General features: G+C 42.2%; 1 protein-coding gene across 2 annotated transcripts in view; it reads right to left on the bottom strand.

Moving 5' to 3' along the window:
- Window positions 1-18,149, bottom strand: part of ncanb (neurocan b) — a 101,565-nt gene that overhangs the window by 63,418 nt on the left and 19,998 nt on the right. For both annotated transcript variants that reach the window (XM_019897268.1, XM_019897267.1), the window contains exons 2-4: window positions 9,788-9,873; window positions 1,703-1,932; window positions 1,463-1,631 (exon numbers count right to left, since the gene is read on the bottom strand). In XM_019897268.1, coding sequence (XP_019752827.1) covers window positions 1,463-1,631; window positions 1,703-1,932; window positions 9,788-9,851 — 463 coding nt within the window. In that variant the 5' untranslated portion in view covers window positions 9,852-9,873. The remainder of the gene's footprint in view (window positions 1-1,462; window positions 1,632-1,702; window positions 1,933-9,787; window positions 9,874-18,149) is intronic.

The raw sequence follows: 18,149 nt of genomic DNA on the forward strand, positions 1-18,149 counted from the left end.
AAAAAAAGTGAATTTGCCATAACTGGTACTTTATTCTCGAAAACAAGCAACTATTTAATTTCTGTGGTGTTTCTACGATGGGTGAAAATACCCAATATATTATATGCATTCCACGCCCCCAAAATAAATAAATAAAAAAATGTGATGGAATGGTGTCACCGTAAAGTGAAACGGGATGAAACAGGGGAAAATGTCGTTCATTTTTTGGCTGGTTTGTCCTGCAGACGTGATGATATTCGCTTCTCGCAATCTAAAACAGTCATGAGTGTAATTATGTTATTATGCGATTGCACAAATGTGAAATGATGCAATGTTTTCCTCCCATTAAGAAGCCACCTCGCTCAGTCCACACTATTTGATAATAGCCTGGTCTCTGTTGGCTTTCGGTTTCATTTCATGCATGAACATGGCCGGCTCAAGGGAATGATTTTTAATGGGTTCGAGTTCCCTCACCTTTATTTCCCTCATTGTGGTGCTATGCCGACCGTAAACAAGCTCGAGTGTAATGGCCGGATTAGCACGACACGTCATTAATATTCATCGTGGCAGACCTCGGGTGCAAAAGGGGCAGCCGCACACAACCAAAGAGCAGAGTGTTAATTTGCAATAATAATTAGTGGGGGCCAAAAAGCGGTGCACTTGAATGACGGTTAAATGGTGTAATTATGGTGGACGTCACCGCTCATCATATCATAAACGGCATAAAACACAATGGAAGATCATAAAAAACAGGCCAGTGTGGCGGACTGTGTTTTAATACCGTCCCATTATGTGTTATATTTAAGACAGAGCCGTGATTAAATTGTAAAATCCCTGTTTATACTCCATCAACTTTTCTCCTTCAATTTTACGTCCGTGGGTATGGCATTCCACAAATTCTGCCTAGCAATTGGCACAATCTGATGAATGCACCACATGCTATAAGTAATAATCCATTTACTCCAGCATTTGTTGTAAAATGGATTATGGCTGAGCTGGAACCTATCCCAGCTAACTTTCGGCGAGTTGCGGGGTACACCCTGGACTGCTTGCCAGCTAATGAATGTGCACACTCTTCACATTTGCGTCCACCCCTATGGCCCATTTTGAAACTTTACTGAACCTCAAATGCAAAGTCCTCACAGGAAGCCTGGAGCCGTGATTCAAACCTGGAACCTTAAAACTGTGAGGCCAACATCCTTCCCGTCATTCCACTGTGTTGTTGATCAATGACATTGACAAATTCGACCCAGCAGATGCTAGCGTAAATATCCTGTAGCCGGAGAAGCTTGCCAGAAAACATTTGACCTTGAGTAATCGGGTACGAATTTCTGAAACACGACACAATGGCATGAAAAAAGGAAATGAAACGACAATAAGCCCCACTGAAAGTACTCACCAGTCACACGCATTATGACATCACCTTAAATTGTTTTATGTTCAACGGTTGTATGCCACTTTTACGTTTTTACATGACACTGACCTGTGACCTCCAGCGGGACAGTGTCTCGCTCATCGTTAATGCCCATCACAACTTCACAGCGGTACAGGCCGGAGTCACTGGATCGCAAGCCTGTCAGAGCCAGACTGGCATTGTATCGGTTATCGCTGTAACCAGGCAGCGATACCCGACCTTGAAAAGCCTTTTTCACCTGGTCGAGGAGAGAGAATATGGATGAATCAAATCTCAAGACACCGATTGGATCTTCTGTGTTAAGCATACCTTGACTACATTGTCTTTGGCCACCAGGATCGACTGCTCTTTCCGCGAGCCGTCCGAGCCTTGCTGACCCCACACCTTGGACCATTTGACGCGGGGAGGCTCGTGGGACGCAATGGCGCCAGGGCGCAGGGAGAAGAGGCAGGGGAGCACCACCGTCTTGGACATCTCCTCGCTGATGCTGTGATGAGTCACTTTATGCATGCTCACCACAGGGTCGGCATCACTTAAGCCTGAGTAGGAGAAGACAGATACCCTGCATTTACTCAACTACAAAATGGATGGCATCTATTAGAAGGGGGGCCCGCGTTTGCTCTGAATAAACTACATGAAAGGGGGCCACTTGTTGTGCTACCCCTTAAGAAACAAAAATATATTGCAATTATTGGAAGATATCATGGAATACATGAAGTAATATATAGTCATATATGGGATTTTGTATTTATATTTTCTAACATACTTCAATATATGCATAGACCAAACTCAAAATTTCGAGTTATTGCAACTCAAAATTTCAAGCTACCTAAACTCAAAATTTCGAGTTATTGCAACTCAAACTTTCGAGTTACTGCAACTCAAAATTATGAGTTACCTAAAGTCAGAATTTTGAGTTACTGCAACACAATATTTCGAGTTGCCTGAACTCAAAAATACGCGTTACCCAAACTCAACATTTCGAGTTACTGCAACTAAAAATTCTTTCTGTAATTGACATGCCACAAAAGGTTGGTTTGACGTGAAAAAACATGACATTGTCTCTATTTTCCGACAACCATTCCTCCTCAAACCTCCAACCACAAAATCACTTTTCAAATCAACACGGCACTTGTGAAGCGTCAAAGAGGATTTGTGTTCAGAGGGACTGCTTGTTCTTTAACAAGACAGTCATCTTTGAGGCTCACTGGAAGGAAGAAAGGGAAATAATACACTCATTAACTTCCATTGTTATTTTCATAAAGTCAACTATTATACTGTATTGGATCTCAGAAATATATACTTTGGACTGAGAATGCCGACAGCCTACATTTTCGACCATCCTACCGATTCTACATGCTGTACCTTTCCGACATCCATGCTAACAAGTTGATTTAAAGAGCACTTTTAACATTCAACACATCGCACACTGAACCTAAGTGCTTTGCATAATACATTAGCTCAAAAAAATAAATCAGTTAAAGATGGGCATCTGAAATAACACCAAGTTTACATGGATGGGGTTCATCATATCAGGTAAAGGGACCAAGGTTGCAAGGATGGAATGTTTGGACTTTGAAGGGCCAAAGACAGTACCTTCAAATAAAGGAAAAAAAAAAAAAAAAAAAAAGAACGGTATCTCGAATGGACCCCTGCGGGACCCCATAAGAGATGAAGCGTACTGGCCTATATTGAACCTAACGTTTTTTTTTACCTAAATACTTACAGTGAAAAAAGATGTCCTTAGAATTTTGTTTGTACATGCTTAAAATGTGTTCAATTAACATATTATTCTATTAATTTTGAGAATAATGGAGAATTACATCAGCCGTGCACAGACGATAAGTACTTTTCTTTCCCTTGGTGTGCCTACCTGGCTTTCCTACTTTTTCTCCCTTCCTTCCTCTCCACCTAGCCACCAACCATAATGAGAACAAACCGAAATGTTGAGGAAAAAAAAAACTTTCAGAGAGGATGATGGAAAAAGGCGAGAATAGCTCTTGTGAAATGGCAGACGGTGTGGTAAGAGTGACTTTGCGGCAAATTACTGTGCATGCACGCACATGCGCACGCGCGCGCGCGCACACACACACACACACACACACACACACACACACACACACACACACACACACACACACACACACACACACACACACACACAGAAAGCACATCTTTAGGAGTCTATAACGCCCTGGCTGCTGTCTCTCTATTTGCTTCGAGCCCCTTGAGGATGAGGCACTGATCTTTGTTTACCACACACTAACATTTGTACCCCCTTCCTCTTAAACACAGCCATCGACAAACGCGCAATAAAGAGCCGTCCTGGAAGATGGCAGATTTGGAGCCAACTCAGGAAACAAAGACAGGTGTATTCCTTTTCCAGCTGAGCTGCATCAATAACCTTTAATTCCTCTGCCAGATTCTTGTCAGCTCTTACCTTATACTCACATAACTAACTTTGCGGGGAGCCAAACAAACTTTACAATGTCACTCACATTCCACTTGTGCGCGCCATACGGATGTTTATCTCCAGCCTGGCAAGCTGTGAGCTGCACAGCCAAAATCCAATGAAATTAATTTGCAAATTCCCTCCAGAAATCAGTAAATTACATGGTGGGTGAGGAGAAAACAAAAAAACGCGGCGCTCTTCCTCAGCAGTGATTAACATAAACTAGCGGGGGTGCGTATTGCTAGTGTTATAAATCTGCATTTAGATGGAAAAGTTATCACGAGCCATAATGCCTCAAGAGACCGGCGTGTTGTCTCAGTGACAAAAGCAAGAAAAGGGCATAATTAAGAAAAAAATTAATCTGTGTTACATTTTAAATGTTAACGGAAGCTCTTTTGCGACCCTTCAAATGCACCAGGATCGGCACGGTCGACATGTGACTCAGCTGCTCTTCGTGTGGCGTGGCCGCATTCTTCGGCGAGTCATCACCGGTGGACCCATCTGTCTCGGTGTTGGTAGTCTTTGGAATTATTAAGCGACGCGTAGGAGCCCTTACGTGTCTTGCGCAGACGCAAGGTCCAAATGGCATTTTAACAGCCGCGGGAGCGCAATTACACCCAATGTCTTGTTTTTCCCATCTGTGATTTTCACCCCAGAACAGCCAACTGCATCCTCTCCTTCTGTTTCAGATCTACACCAGGCCCGAAACTGTTTACATGTCATTAAATTGTGGAAATTTTTAGCTGCCTCGATGCTATTGGTGAATTGTCAGGAAATGACAGCCAATATGTCAAAAACAAATGTGAATCTCAGACCCATTATGTGGCTCTTAATTGGAGTTCTAATTTATTGGGTGCTTGAACTCACCATATCCATTATAATATAATATAATATAATATTAATAGACTGATTGGCATTCATTCATTAATAGGTTAATTATATAGGATGTTGTTGGGGGTAGGTTTCTTTTATGGAATTTCAGAAGTCTTTTGTCACAGGAATTTTGGGGGATTTCTACAAAAAAAAAAAAAGATTTGATATTATGCTACTATGTCTCTAGTTGGCTGCCGTCTGCAAAGTACGAGATGCAAGTGAAAATTGTACTTTGTCAAAAAAAATGTATATATAATAATCATAATAATGCAATGTAAATCAAATTTAAAGACTTCAACAGTTTTTGCCACACTTTTTGCTGCAGTTAAAAGGACATTGTGCTGCTCCTTCGGCTATATTATAAGTATGTGGAAATGGTCTCAGCTCCTCAGTAAGATGCAATAATATTTATCTGTCTCTTGCAGAGGGTAAAGAATATACTGTAAGGCTGTGAGTATTACTATCGTCTGTGTTGCTGCACCGTTAGTGTTCAAATATCTACCGATTAATGGGTTATAACGACACAACACCATTGTTATTTGTTTGCCCATCTGTAGCCTCTTCCCATTGTATGTTAGCATTAAGATCATGGACCTGTATAATGTACTGTCGTGTCTCGCTGCAGTGCGGATGCTTTCGCTGCATGCACACAGTGAACGTAGACACGAGGCACGCCAACATCCAGTTCGTCGGTGACCTAGCGTGAGTGCACATTCACAATGACATCGACATGCTCTGCGGGGTGGATGTCACGCAGGGCTTGGGTTAAAAAAAAAGATGCAGGCGTGACATTGTCTCATGTAAAAATAAAAATAAATAAATAAACTTTCGGTTCACCTCTCGCAAGCTGCCAAGTAGCATACGTTCTCTGAGCATCTTCGGGAGCTTTTCAAGTCCCAGCCACAGACTGATTAAAAGGTCTGTCTGCAGCTCTCTCCTGTGTTGGTGCATCGCAGTGACTCAAAGGGAGGTTGCTGCCACCGTTTGCGCCGTCTGAGGCGAGACGATGAAGTTCAAATCTTGTGCGGTGCGCAGTCAACACTTCAAAATCACAAACACGGATAAACATCCCAAACATGCCCTTGCAACCTCATTGCAAATTTGGAGTCACATTTCCTCCAAGAAGCACAGTTTGCAATGCTTTACCATCGCACCAGTTTTAGACCCACCCAAAAAAAAAAATCTGAAAAAGTGGATGCAGAGGTTATTTATATGATACCTGTCATCTAGTGGAAGAACATTTAATCTTTCTGTCTGTCACTATTCCACTGGCATCGATCGATAAACAAACATACATTAAAAGGGAAATCAAGTCAAACATTTCCTTCACAATAATACGTTCAATGGAGTCTCACTCGTCTAAACGCGGCATTCTGATTAATATTTTTTTGGTGGAATATGAATTAAGCAGTAAAATCTACCTGGTTTTATTCACCTGTTTTCCGAGGTTGGTCATGTGACGTTGGCAAGCTGAGGCGTGATTGGTTGTTACCTGAGCCCTGAGCAACTGTGATGTCATTTTCGGTTGACAGCAAGTGGCAAAATAGTCACCCCTTGAGATGGATACAAACCGGAGCATTTTACTGCTGAATTCATATTCCACAAATGCAATATGAATCCGAATGCCGTGTTTAGATGAGCGGAGGTGTGAAAAAATGTTTGACTTCTGCTTTAAGCAAGAAATTATCCAGTAACTTTTCTTACATATCCCCGATTAGCATTTATGATTCTAAACTGTCCCCTGGCAAACTGAGCACAGTCGAACAAATGTGTGTGCCGCAGTCTCTGGCCTGAGCTGGGTTTCGTATGACGGCACGAGCACAACACAGCCAATTTTGCCAAGGATCTCAATATAATTCCAGAGACCCCTCACCCCAAAAATGAACAGAAAATGGTTCACTTGGCACATACCTGTACGTCTCCTCTGTTTGTGTTACACCGTGTGCGGTGGCATATACCGAACCACCTGGCAGATTTAACCGGAGGCTTTCCAAGAGTTGTGTTCTCATCACCCCCTCTGCCTGGGACTCTGAGACTCGACTCGGAGTGCCAACAAGTCTGTTTCTTTTTCAATGCAAGCAAGGAAGCAAACACCCCGGAAGCCGCGGAGAGCACGGAGAAGTAAGGCACACACTCAAAGCAGGTAGTGCAAGTAGACTAAAGCACGGCTCTAAGGCAGGCTTTACAAAACATCGGGCGGGGCCATTTTGGGATAGCTTTTATTTTGTGTGTGTGTGTGTGTGTGTGTGTGTGTGTGTGTGTGTGTGTGTGTGTGTGTGTGTGTGTGTGTGTGTGTGTGCATGTGATTGACAGGATTCAATACTGTTAACCACTCATTTATACAATCCCGAGATGACTATATTGTGGACATGCATTTTTTTTCTCAAGGTACTACTGCACTTCCATGATATGTACGATACTGAAGCGGAAAGAGTCGATAAAGGCTACAATGGCGGCCAAGGGCGTTGAAATGATTTCTGAGCTGTCGACCCGTGGCCATGAAAAGATGCAAAAGCTGTTGAATGCCAGGAAAGCAAAAATAAATAAATAAATGCAAATAAATGAAACATTAAAATCGTGTTGATTAATTGAGGAAAAGTGAAGTGATTGTTGTTTTTTTTAATCATGTATGAATTGAGGAAAAACAATTCAGTTCTTCACATTCTCGACAGAAAATGTCATAATACTCCCAAGCATGGAGAAAAAGAACTACTATTACTGCAGCTTACCGTGTCACTTAGTTGTGAAATGTAATTTATTCTTTATGTCAATATTATATTGGTGGCTGTGTCACGCACAATAGAAAGAGCACAATGTCAATCGGCATTGAAGCATGAAATCGGGGATGCGCAAACTGTTTATTTTTTTTTCATTGTACTTAATTGTGTTATTCATGTGTTTTATACATTATCATACTGTCCAATGCTATTTTTCATATTTAAAAAACATGTTCGAAAATTTCAGAGGGGTGTCTTTTTTAGGTCGCCTGAGTGCATTTCTATTCATCTCAATCAGGAAACTGGATTTGGGGATATGCATGATTGAAGTTCCCGTTGAATATGACAATTTGGCGACAAATAATGCAGTTTGTCAGTTTGTACTTTTCAAGTTTGGGCACTGAGCTGAAAAAAGTTTGGTAATCTCTGCTGTGCATGATAAACGGATGCAAACAGACACGCAAGCTGACAGGCAGCAAAAATGATCCGACAGCTGAGATAAGCATTGCAACTCTCTGTCTTAACTCTTGCTTTATCAAGAGTAAAACAGTGTGCCACAGAAGCGCAAAAAAAAAACCTCCTTCTTGAGTTGCTGACAAAATGAGCGGATTAAAATTGTACATTAAAAAAAAAAAATCAAATCAAAGATTAAAAAGAAGGATGTGACCATGCCGCTTCTCTCTTTGAAGCTCTAAGCCGTCTAAAACTCGCGGAAAAACCCCGTCTGAGTGGCGGAAAAGCCGTGATGGGTTTTTATTATTGGAGCGAAATGGACCAAGAGACAGAAATGTCGAGATTAACTGCGGTTGTTTCCTTGACGCTAATTGTTAAGCCAACGACGGCAACCAGGCGATTACGACTGACGGGCTCTGTCGATGCCGTGACTGATGTTGGTTTGCGCGTGCAGCCAAGGCGGCTAATTCCTTGTTCCGAGATGAACACGACTACGAAACAATGAACTGACTTGTTTGGGTGAATAAATGAAGGACGGAGTTATACAATCACCATCATTATGATTATTATTATTATTATTTTAACCCAGAAATCATTATTGCTTGGTCAATTGAGTGTGCTTCTGCCTTGGATGCAAATACATGAATGTGAGACTCCACAAACCTGTTTCTGTCATGTTCTCTGTGTGTTTGTTTTGTTTCACCCCAACTGGAGTGAAGGGCGTTTCCCTCCAGCAGGCACACCCGTTCCTTATTCTAATGAAGCCTGTTCAAGTATTTAAGGACTGCCATGCTCCCAAATCCTCATCGGATTATTGTCCTTGCTCGCTCTACTGCTTCAAGTGTTTTTTGCTAGACCTTCTTGTTCATGTTTAGAATTTGGTTTTGTAAGTATTTTTGTGATAGTGATTTTTGCCGATTTTGGTTACTCCTGTATGGACTCTTGCTATTTCGTTTTGTGTATTTTCCGGTTTTGTTGTTTTGCAAGCGCTTTCTGTTCATGATTCGTTTTACTGTCTTTTTGGTGGCAGCCATTTTTGTTTGTACTTGTCGGTCGTTCCTTTATCCTGAAATAAATATTTTTGGTTCTGGATTTTATTTGTGTCTACATTGGTGGGATCCCATCACCATTCAGTTTGTCCACGAAATGTGTCAGTTTTGCTTTTTATTTAGCTTGTTGCTTTTTTTTTATAACACAGAAAGTTATTGATATTACAGAAGTACATTCATGCTTTGCATTCAAAAATGAAACGACAACCTGTAGTATTAGTACCGGTACTTCTGCGCAGTTCAGCCAAAAAGATGTTACATGTGACTGCTTCAAGCTGTTTTAAGTCATTGCTGTAAAAAATATGGAGGATCTGCAGGTGGAAAGAGCCAGACAAGAGTGTACTTTCGTCAGCCACCATAGCCGCAGTCTCTGCCGTCTTCAGTCTAATCCACAATATGTTCCAACTCCAAGTGGCAGTTGAAGCGCCAAAATGTTCATCAAATCCATTTGTGTTCCCCAACAAACTTCACAATCATGATTCCGTTGTGTTTTTTTAATGCAATGATTCAAATTAAACAAAAAAAATGCATTTTTTTCAATGCAATTAAGTTGACTGATTGAAATATAAACGAATGTATGTCGCATGCTAACTTTAAAATGATGTTTCCATTTTAAAGCGTTGACTTAATTCCTGATGGGTCAATTTGCTTATCTTGGATATTGCACACCTGTTCACTGTGTTATTTGATATTGTTTTACATTTGTTGTACTGTTGAGTAAAAAAAAAAAAAAAAAAAAAGTACTACTAATTCTCAGCTTCCGATATAAGATACGATGTGTGAAAAAAAAAAAAACAATTTTGTGTGGTTCAACAAAGTCGGAGTTGGGTGAAGTCGGATTTGGACTCACCGTGGCTGACAGCATGAAGAAGCAGCAGGAGGGCCAGCAAGTTCTGCAGTCCACACGGAGGCATCACGTCGCACGTCCTGCCAGGCCTGACGGCAGGAAAAGAAAAAAATGCATGAGATCGACAGTCTTTGAACGTGTTGGCCCAAATGTCTCCGGAGTGACAGCTGTCGCTTCATTTGTCATGGTGATTTACGGTCTCCTTGTTCAAGCGTACTTCGAAGCCCTTTTCAAGGCTCCGTTGGTTATTATGAGTCTTGAAAAGGAGGGGCAGCGAGAACAGACTCAGCTGGCTGCAACTGTCATGTTTCATCTCTCTCAAGTGTCACTGGAACTATAGGCCATTATCTTTATACTTCAGAGGACAAGTAGCTCCCATTTGGATAGTGACAGCTCATTCTTAACGACTTTTAAAGCCTCGTTTTGCTTTTGTCATTCCCCATGTATTCCTAATCAGTACCATTGGGTGGATGGAACCGACTCAAACATACAGTATCTCCCTTATAATAATTATTATTATTTTAAACATGTAAGAAATATTTCATGCCTCAAGGCACATACAAACGTTTTTAGCGTGGACATCAAACAACTGGCGGATTTTCGCTCTTCACAGCAGGGGATCAGCTCCTCTGCCTCGGAAATTAAGTTCAGTGTGTTATGAAATCTTGCAAAGGAAATGATGAATTTGAACGTTTGCCTTGTGGTTTTGTTGCCCGGTGTTGACATACGCGAGAAACACTCCGCAGGAATGCATATTTGGTGAGCAATGAGCCAACATGGGAAGGTTTGACGACTCAAATTTCTTTGGTGTCCAGATCATTGCGTCAAAGCCAACAAGATAAAACCCGCGGCATTTCTGAACAAAAACATGATTTACACAGCCGCAAGGCGGGTATCAACAAGAGTAACAAGCAGATAAGGGCCCGGGAGGCAAATCCAACATGATGTGTGGGTGTGAATGTGTGTAAGAGTGTGCGCAGAGCAGCGAGCGCATATAGTGTCACATTATACAGTAACACTACATGGCCACATACAGTAGCTATTTATCTGTCAGGCTGGCAGGAGCAGGCGGCGGTGAAGGCGCGGAGAAGTTAAGTAACTGTCAAATTGTGTTCAGGTCTGATGCACATGCACACACGCACGCGGTGACTCGGTGCATTGAAATACTTAAAAGGGCATGAAGGGTTTTATATGGAGCATAAAAATATGCTCAACGCCCCCAAACAACGTGGAAGTTTGTATGCAAGACAAGCTCAGTGTGCGTCTGAGGATGCGTTTTTCTTTTCTTTGTCTTTTTTTGGGTGATGGCACCAGAGGAGACGTGGCAGAAGTGGAATGGAATTTATCGTAATACAAGAAATGTGTGTGGATGCTAATTAAGCTGTCATTAAGGCCAGTGATTCACAACCACTTAGGTGAAATTGGATCATTTCCCATGGCGGAAAATTATCCGCCTTCAACTAATTGCTGCAATTGTTTCCTACAAACAACATCTATATTTGTTCATCTATCCGTGATGTATAGTGACAGGCAGAAATGTGAGGCCACTAGATGGGAAATGGTACAACTCATCACAAATCATCTTTCCCCATTGAAATGAGTGGAAATGTCATTAATCCGTTACAGCCTCCAAAACAAAACAACAAACATTGTTGTAGTGTGTTTTTGCATCAGAAAAATATCACTTTATAACATTGGACTTACATACAGTAATGACAATGTATGGAATTTATGAAATAGAATGTAAAGAAATGAACCAGGTTTTACCACATTTTTGCATCACTTCTGTGGACATTGTGCTGCAGTTTATGAGACTTGGGACACAAGGGGGCAGTATAATACAGAAATGTTGATGTATTGTACATGAAGACTGTCTCAACTGCTGAATAGGGAATGTAGTTGTATTTTATTGTCATTTTATTATTAGGGGCCAAGCGCAAAACTGGAATTCCTTCGTTTCTCATGATTATTTTTTTTACGACATTTAACAGTAGTTCGACAACAAAATTTAACATACTCCAAAACTTATCAAATTCCACCAGCAGGCATATTCTAGAAAATTACTTCGTTTATGGTTCACGGACAAAACCCTTCCAAAAGTCAATCAATATCTCCCATGATTGTCATACAATATTTAATTTGTTTATTTGCCACGGTCCATGTTCAGTCAAAAACAAAAAAATAACTCAAGAGTAAAGACGCTTTCTACCAAATTATAGCGTTGTAGCTAACTTCTATATCAAATTAAGAAAAAAAAATATGAAAGGGTAGAAGAGTTGCATTAAAACTCATTAGGAGTGGCAAACTGTTTACACATTTACAATATAGATGAAATTCACCCTTTCATGCACCAATAATGACAACCTGCAATCTGATAACATGATCCATTAACCCAAAATCTAGTTTGTGTTATTATCAGGGGCTTAATATTCTTTTACACTAGAATGAAAGAGAAGGTCAATTAACAAGATTTCTTTGCATCAACGGTTCAGTTGATAAAGATTTTAGAGACAGTTTGATTGATTCATTCCCAAATTGGAACAACTCGCTTCACCGCGGTATCGACATACAGTTCTTCATCAATAAATTCTCCCACGAGAAGCCTATGTCTCCCCTTAATCTTACTTTTGGATCAATCTGGTATGAAAGAATCCCATGTTCTTACTCATGAATCAACAAATAATCTCCTTGACACTGTGAAAAACGGTGTCGAAAATCAACCGAAAAGAATGGCGAGCCAACTCCATCTCCCCCTTCCTTTTTCATAACGATATCATCCATAGAATCAAATCATATCAAGGCACACATGGAATAGATATAAAGGGGCTCCAGCAATCTGGGTATCTATTGTGTATATGAGATGATATATGTGTCCCCAAAGCCACAGGACAGCGACCAAATGAGGTGAATGAAGTCAGGCCTGGACGGCCGAGGGGTCTCTGAGCGTAAATAATGAATGTGGGCTCTCCGGGGAGATGCGTTGGGCCCGAGGGCGGGAGGAGAGAGAATGAGGGCGGATTTGGCGCGACTGGACACTGATAGCCCGTGTCAGTTACAGCTGTGTAGGTCCGCTTACAGGCGCATGTAAGGACGCAAACGCTGACTTCATCACGACTATCTGCGCAGGCCCCAGTGGAGCCATTGTCTATCCATAAGTATGTTCTATGCACCCCCATTTGTCGAAACACCTCATTCTGATTAATATTCCATTGGTGGAATATTGAGTTGAGCAGTAAAATCCACCCATTTTTGTCCATCTCAGGGGTCGGCCATTTTGCCACATGCTGTTGACTGAAAATGACATCACAGTTGCTCCAGGGCTCAAGTAACGGATCAATCATGGATGAGCTTCAGAAAACAGGTGAGCCGTGATTGGTTGTTTCCTGAGCTCCATTCATTTATCCATCCATTTTCTGATCGCTTGATCCTCACAAGGGTCGCTGGGGTGCTGGAGCATATCCAAGCAGTCTTTGGGCAGTAGGCGGGGGACACCCTGAACCGGTTGCCAGCCAATCGCAGGGAACACAGAGACTAACAACCATCCGCACTCACACTCGCACCTCGGGACAATTTGGAGTGTTCAATCAGCCTGCCAAGCATATTTTTTGGAACGTGGGAGGAAACCGGAGTACACGGAGATAATATACCACGTAGGCCCAGGGAGAACATGCAAACTCCACACAGGAATACCGAAGCTGGAATCGAACCCGGTACCTCTGCACTGTGAGGTCGACGCGCTAACCACTCGATCACCGGGCCGCCTGCTATGAGCAACTGTGATGTCATTTTCAGTCGACAGCAAGTGGCAAAGTGGCAAAAAAAGCCCTCCCCCCCGAGATGGCTAATAAGTGGCGGATTTTGGTGCTTCACTCATATTCCACACACATAACATGAATTCGAATGCCGTGTTTATTGTAAAGTGAACATCTACAGGCTCTGAGGTGGCCTGGGAGGGAGTGCGGCATTCAGATTAAAACAAATTTAATTGGCATCAACCCCACCGCGGTGTTTGGAGGATGAAAAATGAGAGAATGACCCAAAGAAAATCATCCCCCCAGAGTCAAGCTTCTAAGACATCCCATCGAGGAGACAAGGATCAACATATCAACAGATCAGCGAGGAGCGACAAATGCTTGGAGAAATGAGACAGGCGTGTCCAAGTGATATTCAAGCTGTTTGTTTTACGGTTAAATGACTACAAATTGCCCCTTAAATCCTTGAAAACTAAAATACAAACATTATAAAAAAACAATCAGGGAGCAGGATAAGCTGCTCTGCTGATTATTAGGAAAGCTAATTATGTCATTTTCCTGAAAGTTTTCTTTGTAGTGAAATAAGCAGAGCAATTTTACTGCTGGTGCTTTGGACTGTTGTTTCCACTATGCTTGATCATTGAGTTTGCACAGTGATGACATGTTTTGCCTCCTCGCCACAAACCCTCAACTCTCTGAAAACAAATGAGCTGCAACAAATGAACCTGCACTCCACTGCCACTTAATGATTACTTAAAGCCCCAGAGGATAATCAAAACTATTGTGCCTTTCATATAGGACTCGTGCACTTAAAAACAAACAAACCAAAAAAAAAACAACCCTCTTATCTGTGTGGGTTCCTGATAATAGCAATCTGTTTTATTTTTCTCTTCCTGTATTACTCTTATGCCACTTTAGCCAAAGCCTCTGTTTAAAAAAAACATTTTATTTGTACCTCACAAGTGAAAATACTGCAATTACAACCCAGTCAGAGGCCAAGTGGAGCAGCCTGCGCAAAACCCACATGCAAAATGATGCATATAGTGCATTAAGTATGAGACCTGCCACAGTTTGGCTTCAGCCACCGGTGCTTCGACTCAACCGGCAGGTTAACGAGCTCGTATATAAATCTAAAAACAAATACACAGTAGACTGTGAGAAGTGTCCTCGGTCACCCAAGCACTTAAATCTGGTGTTAAATGATTACTTGTCACCTAATTAATTACCCAGTGCCAGTCGCCGATCTCTTTAAGTTCCCGATGGTCAGACCGAATGTTCACCGAACAAATGTTGCATAAATAAGTGATTAAATATGACAAAAAGAGAACCAAAGAGGTTAGCTGTGGGCCAACGTACATAGTTGGGCCTGCTAGCATGAATGCGACGTGGCTATCATTAGCGCTACCATCATGCGAAACCAAAGTTCAAGACACAGACACTGCGATGCGAAAGCGCATATTTCGAGCTTTACATTGCGTGTGTGTGTGTGTGTGTGTGTGTGTGTGTGTGTGTGTGTGTGTGTGTGTGTGTGTGTGTGTGTGGGGACAGACATTTGTTTATCATATGTATAGTGTTGGGGCAGCCCGGTGGAAGAGTGGTTAGCGTGTCGACCTCACAGTGCAGAAGTACTCGGTTCGATTCCAGCTCTGGCCTTCCTGTGTGGAGTTTGCATGTTCTTGCATGAAATTTGGTTACATCACGTATGTGTAAATGGACACAAATTTTAAACCTGGGACATTTGCTCATGTCAAAACTGCAAACAGTGTTAGCACAATTCTTGTGATGTGAGAGCATGAACATTTTTGGGGCAGTGCAGATCCCACAGAAGCATTGGGTATCGTCAACTTGGTTGGACAAGGTAATGACTTTTGTTCCATTTAAAACTGCAAGCTCCTGGGGGACACAGCCTTTGAATAGCAGAAGGTCATTTCCAGGACAATGCATTCCACGCAGGCAAGCGCTATCATTATTTTATGATTCGGTGCTGCTGTGATATCTCCAGTGTGAAAATGTCAAAAGATTCACAGGAGGTCAAAATCATTAGGAGGCTCGGGAATGTGTTGTTTATGATTGAATGCCAATAAGAGCAAAGCCAATTCCGGCTCCACTCACGCGCCAACTCTTCAACGTCCATACTTTTTGCCTCTCGTGATGTTTCGTCGCGTGTGCGCTTGGATGGGAAAACAAGGTCTTTTAAGCATTCAAATCAATTTCACTCTCAGTCATATTCGAAATCTACTTTTCATTTCTTTACTTTGCTTTTGAATGCCTTTAAATCTTTAGTTTGGAAACGTGTTTAATTAACTGTTGTCACTGCACGTTGTTTTAATAATTGTTGCTAAGCTACTTTCGTTCCCTTTGCTTTGCATTTAAATGTCTTTATGTGTTTGTTTGTAAATGTTCTGAGGTCTTGTGCTTTTGGTTGTGTGAAGCACATTGAGTTGCCTTGTGTATGAAATGTGCTTTATAAATAAAACCGCCTTGCCTTGCCTTGTCTTTCCTTCACACTAACTTGTCCCTTCTTGCTGTGTTGAAAGCAATCATCATGGTCCAGACGAAACTTTCATACGACATTTTCATGATTCCTTTTTAGCCATCTTGATCTTTGGTTTCGCATTATTGGACTTGTGATATTTCGTTTGTGTGTTCTCTTGTAGCTTGCCTTTGCAAGCGCTTTTATATTTTTTCCTGGCATCGTTGTGACCAGGAATTTCAGTTTGTAAATTGTCGGTGCGCTTTTCTGTAATAAATATTTTTAGCGCACTTTGTCTGAGGCTGCATTTTTGGAATCCAAAGCACTATTTGGTTCGGTTAGGAACCTGACAGTGGGAGGGTACGACACTTACTCCTTCTACCCTATTGGATTGACAAGCATTTTGTACATCACTCCAAGATGGAGTTGACGCGGCAATTTTACAGAGGTATGATGACAATACTTGTTTGTAAGCATATGATATACAAGTGTAGTTTATCAGCTGATACTCCTCTCGCCCTGTTGTGTCGAAAGCACTGTCGTTGTCCAACCGTTATTTCATGTCACGATAACGTAACGTGGCGGAAATTGCTGCTTTTGCTTGGTTTGTGTGAACGGCCCAGCAGACAAATGCAGGATCTCACAGCTCTAATGCAGCATTTTGTATGGAGTCGGTTTTAAAGAAGCTAATGACGCAGACGTTCGGATGGCTTTTGTGGATGTTTTCCATCAGCGTAACTGCATTGTATCGCTTTCCAAGATTATGTATACGGGATTTGAATAGAAGTGGAAAGCTGCTGTTTGTTGCAATGAGCTGCCTCTCAGCCAAATGTGAAACCAGAAAAGGACGCGATAAAAGAGGACCACGCGATGCTGAGCGGGCTGCTTCCAACAAAAGCGACTTTGCCGCGCATCCAGAGCGCGGAATAAGTTGAAGTGCTGTGCGGAACTATAGAGAAAGCTATTACTTACAGTTGAATGCCACACAGGTCCCCTTTATTCATTCACACATGACCCCGCGAGCCAGCCAGTGGCCAATGCTATTAAAGGAGGATCAGCCATTACTTTCTGTAAAACATATTACCTCGCTCTTGTGTCCAGGAGAGGCGAGCTCACCCTATATGAGACCGGAAGAAGGTGGAGGGATGTGAATTGATGAAAGATGGGGCGGCAAAAGAGAAGGCTCGTGAAAAATGAGAGGAAGGCGGAAAGCTTTTTACATGGGGGGAGTGGGCCGCGGAAATGTACGGCCGGGTCAATTTTCACAAATGTCCAAGACTTCTCATTTCCACGGTGGCAAATGTTAAACTTGTTCGGGGGCACGTCAAGGTCGCCTTGACCAGCTGTTCGTTTTTCCGCGGCGGAAGGAATACAAATGTGGCTACACATCAAGGGTCAAGGTAAGAAAATATGGGCACCCACCTGTAAAATTAAAAGGCAAAAGATGGCATGACACTAAAGTTGGAATTTGTTCAAATGTGCCTTCCAGACAGAACTTGCCCAAGCAGACCATTGCTGGAACCATAGCGCCTGCCCTTAGAGCTGCTGCAGCTTCACACGTTCAGATAATTCGACGTGCGCCAACGGGACAGCGGCCATTGCTTTCAACACAAAGTTGCGTGAGTCGCGAATCCCAGATGCTAAATTTCACACTCTAGCCACAACTGCTGCTACACAGTTTGCCTCTGAAACTACATTTGAAGCTAATTTTGTCTGCCAATAACAGGACATCACGCTACATTTTTGACCAATCAGAAATTCTGTCAATTTGGTTAATTTCTCGCTGCACATATGCACGCTCGTCATTGTTAATATAGGCGTGACCACTCCATGACAAACCAGCGCTGTCTCCGACACAGTTGGCCTCGCTGGAGGTGATTCCCGCGTACTGTAGCAAGGCATAAACATGCAGCCATTATCACTTCCACAGTCGTTCAAACACGTCTGCGTACAGGTGAGTATTTCAACGGCGAGCGTGAGAGGGATGTCATTTTCCGTCAGCTTTTTCGACTATCATCCTTCTCTCTGAGTCTCTCTTTTCTATTCTGCCTGTGTCGACAGAGACATGTAATAAATCCTCCGTGTTGACGGCAGGTCGTAAAGACTGAAGTGCTAATCTAATTCTGCGGCATGAGGGAGG

The sequence above is a fragment of the Hippocampus comes genome, unplaced genomic scaffold (assembly GCF_001891065.2).
Source record: "Hippocampus comes isolate QL1 unplaced genomic scaffold, H_comes_QL1_v1.1 scaffold22, whole genome shotgun sequence".
Classification (NCBI taxonomy): domain Eukaryota; kingdom Metazoa; phylum Chordata; class Actinopteri; order Syngnathiformes; family Syngnathidae; genus Hippocampus; species Hippocampus comes.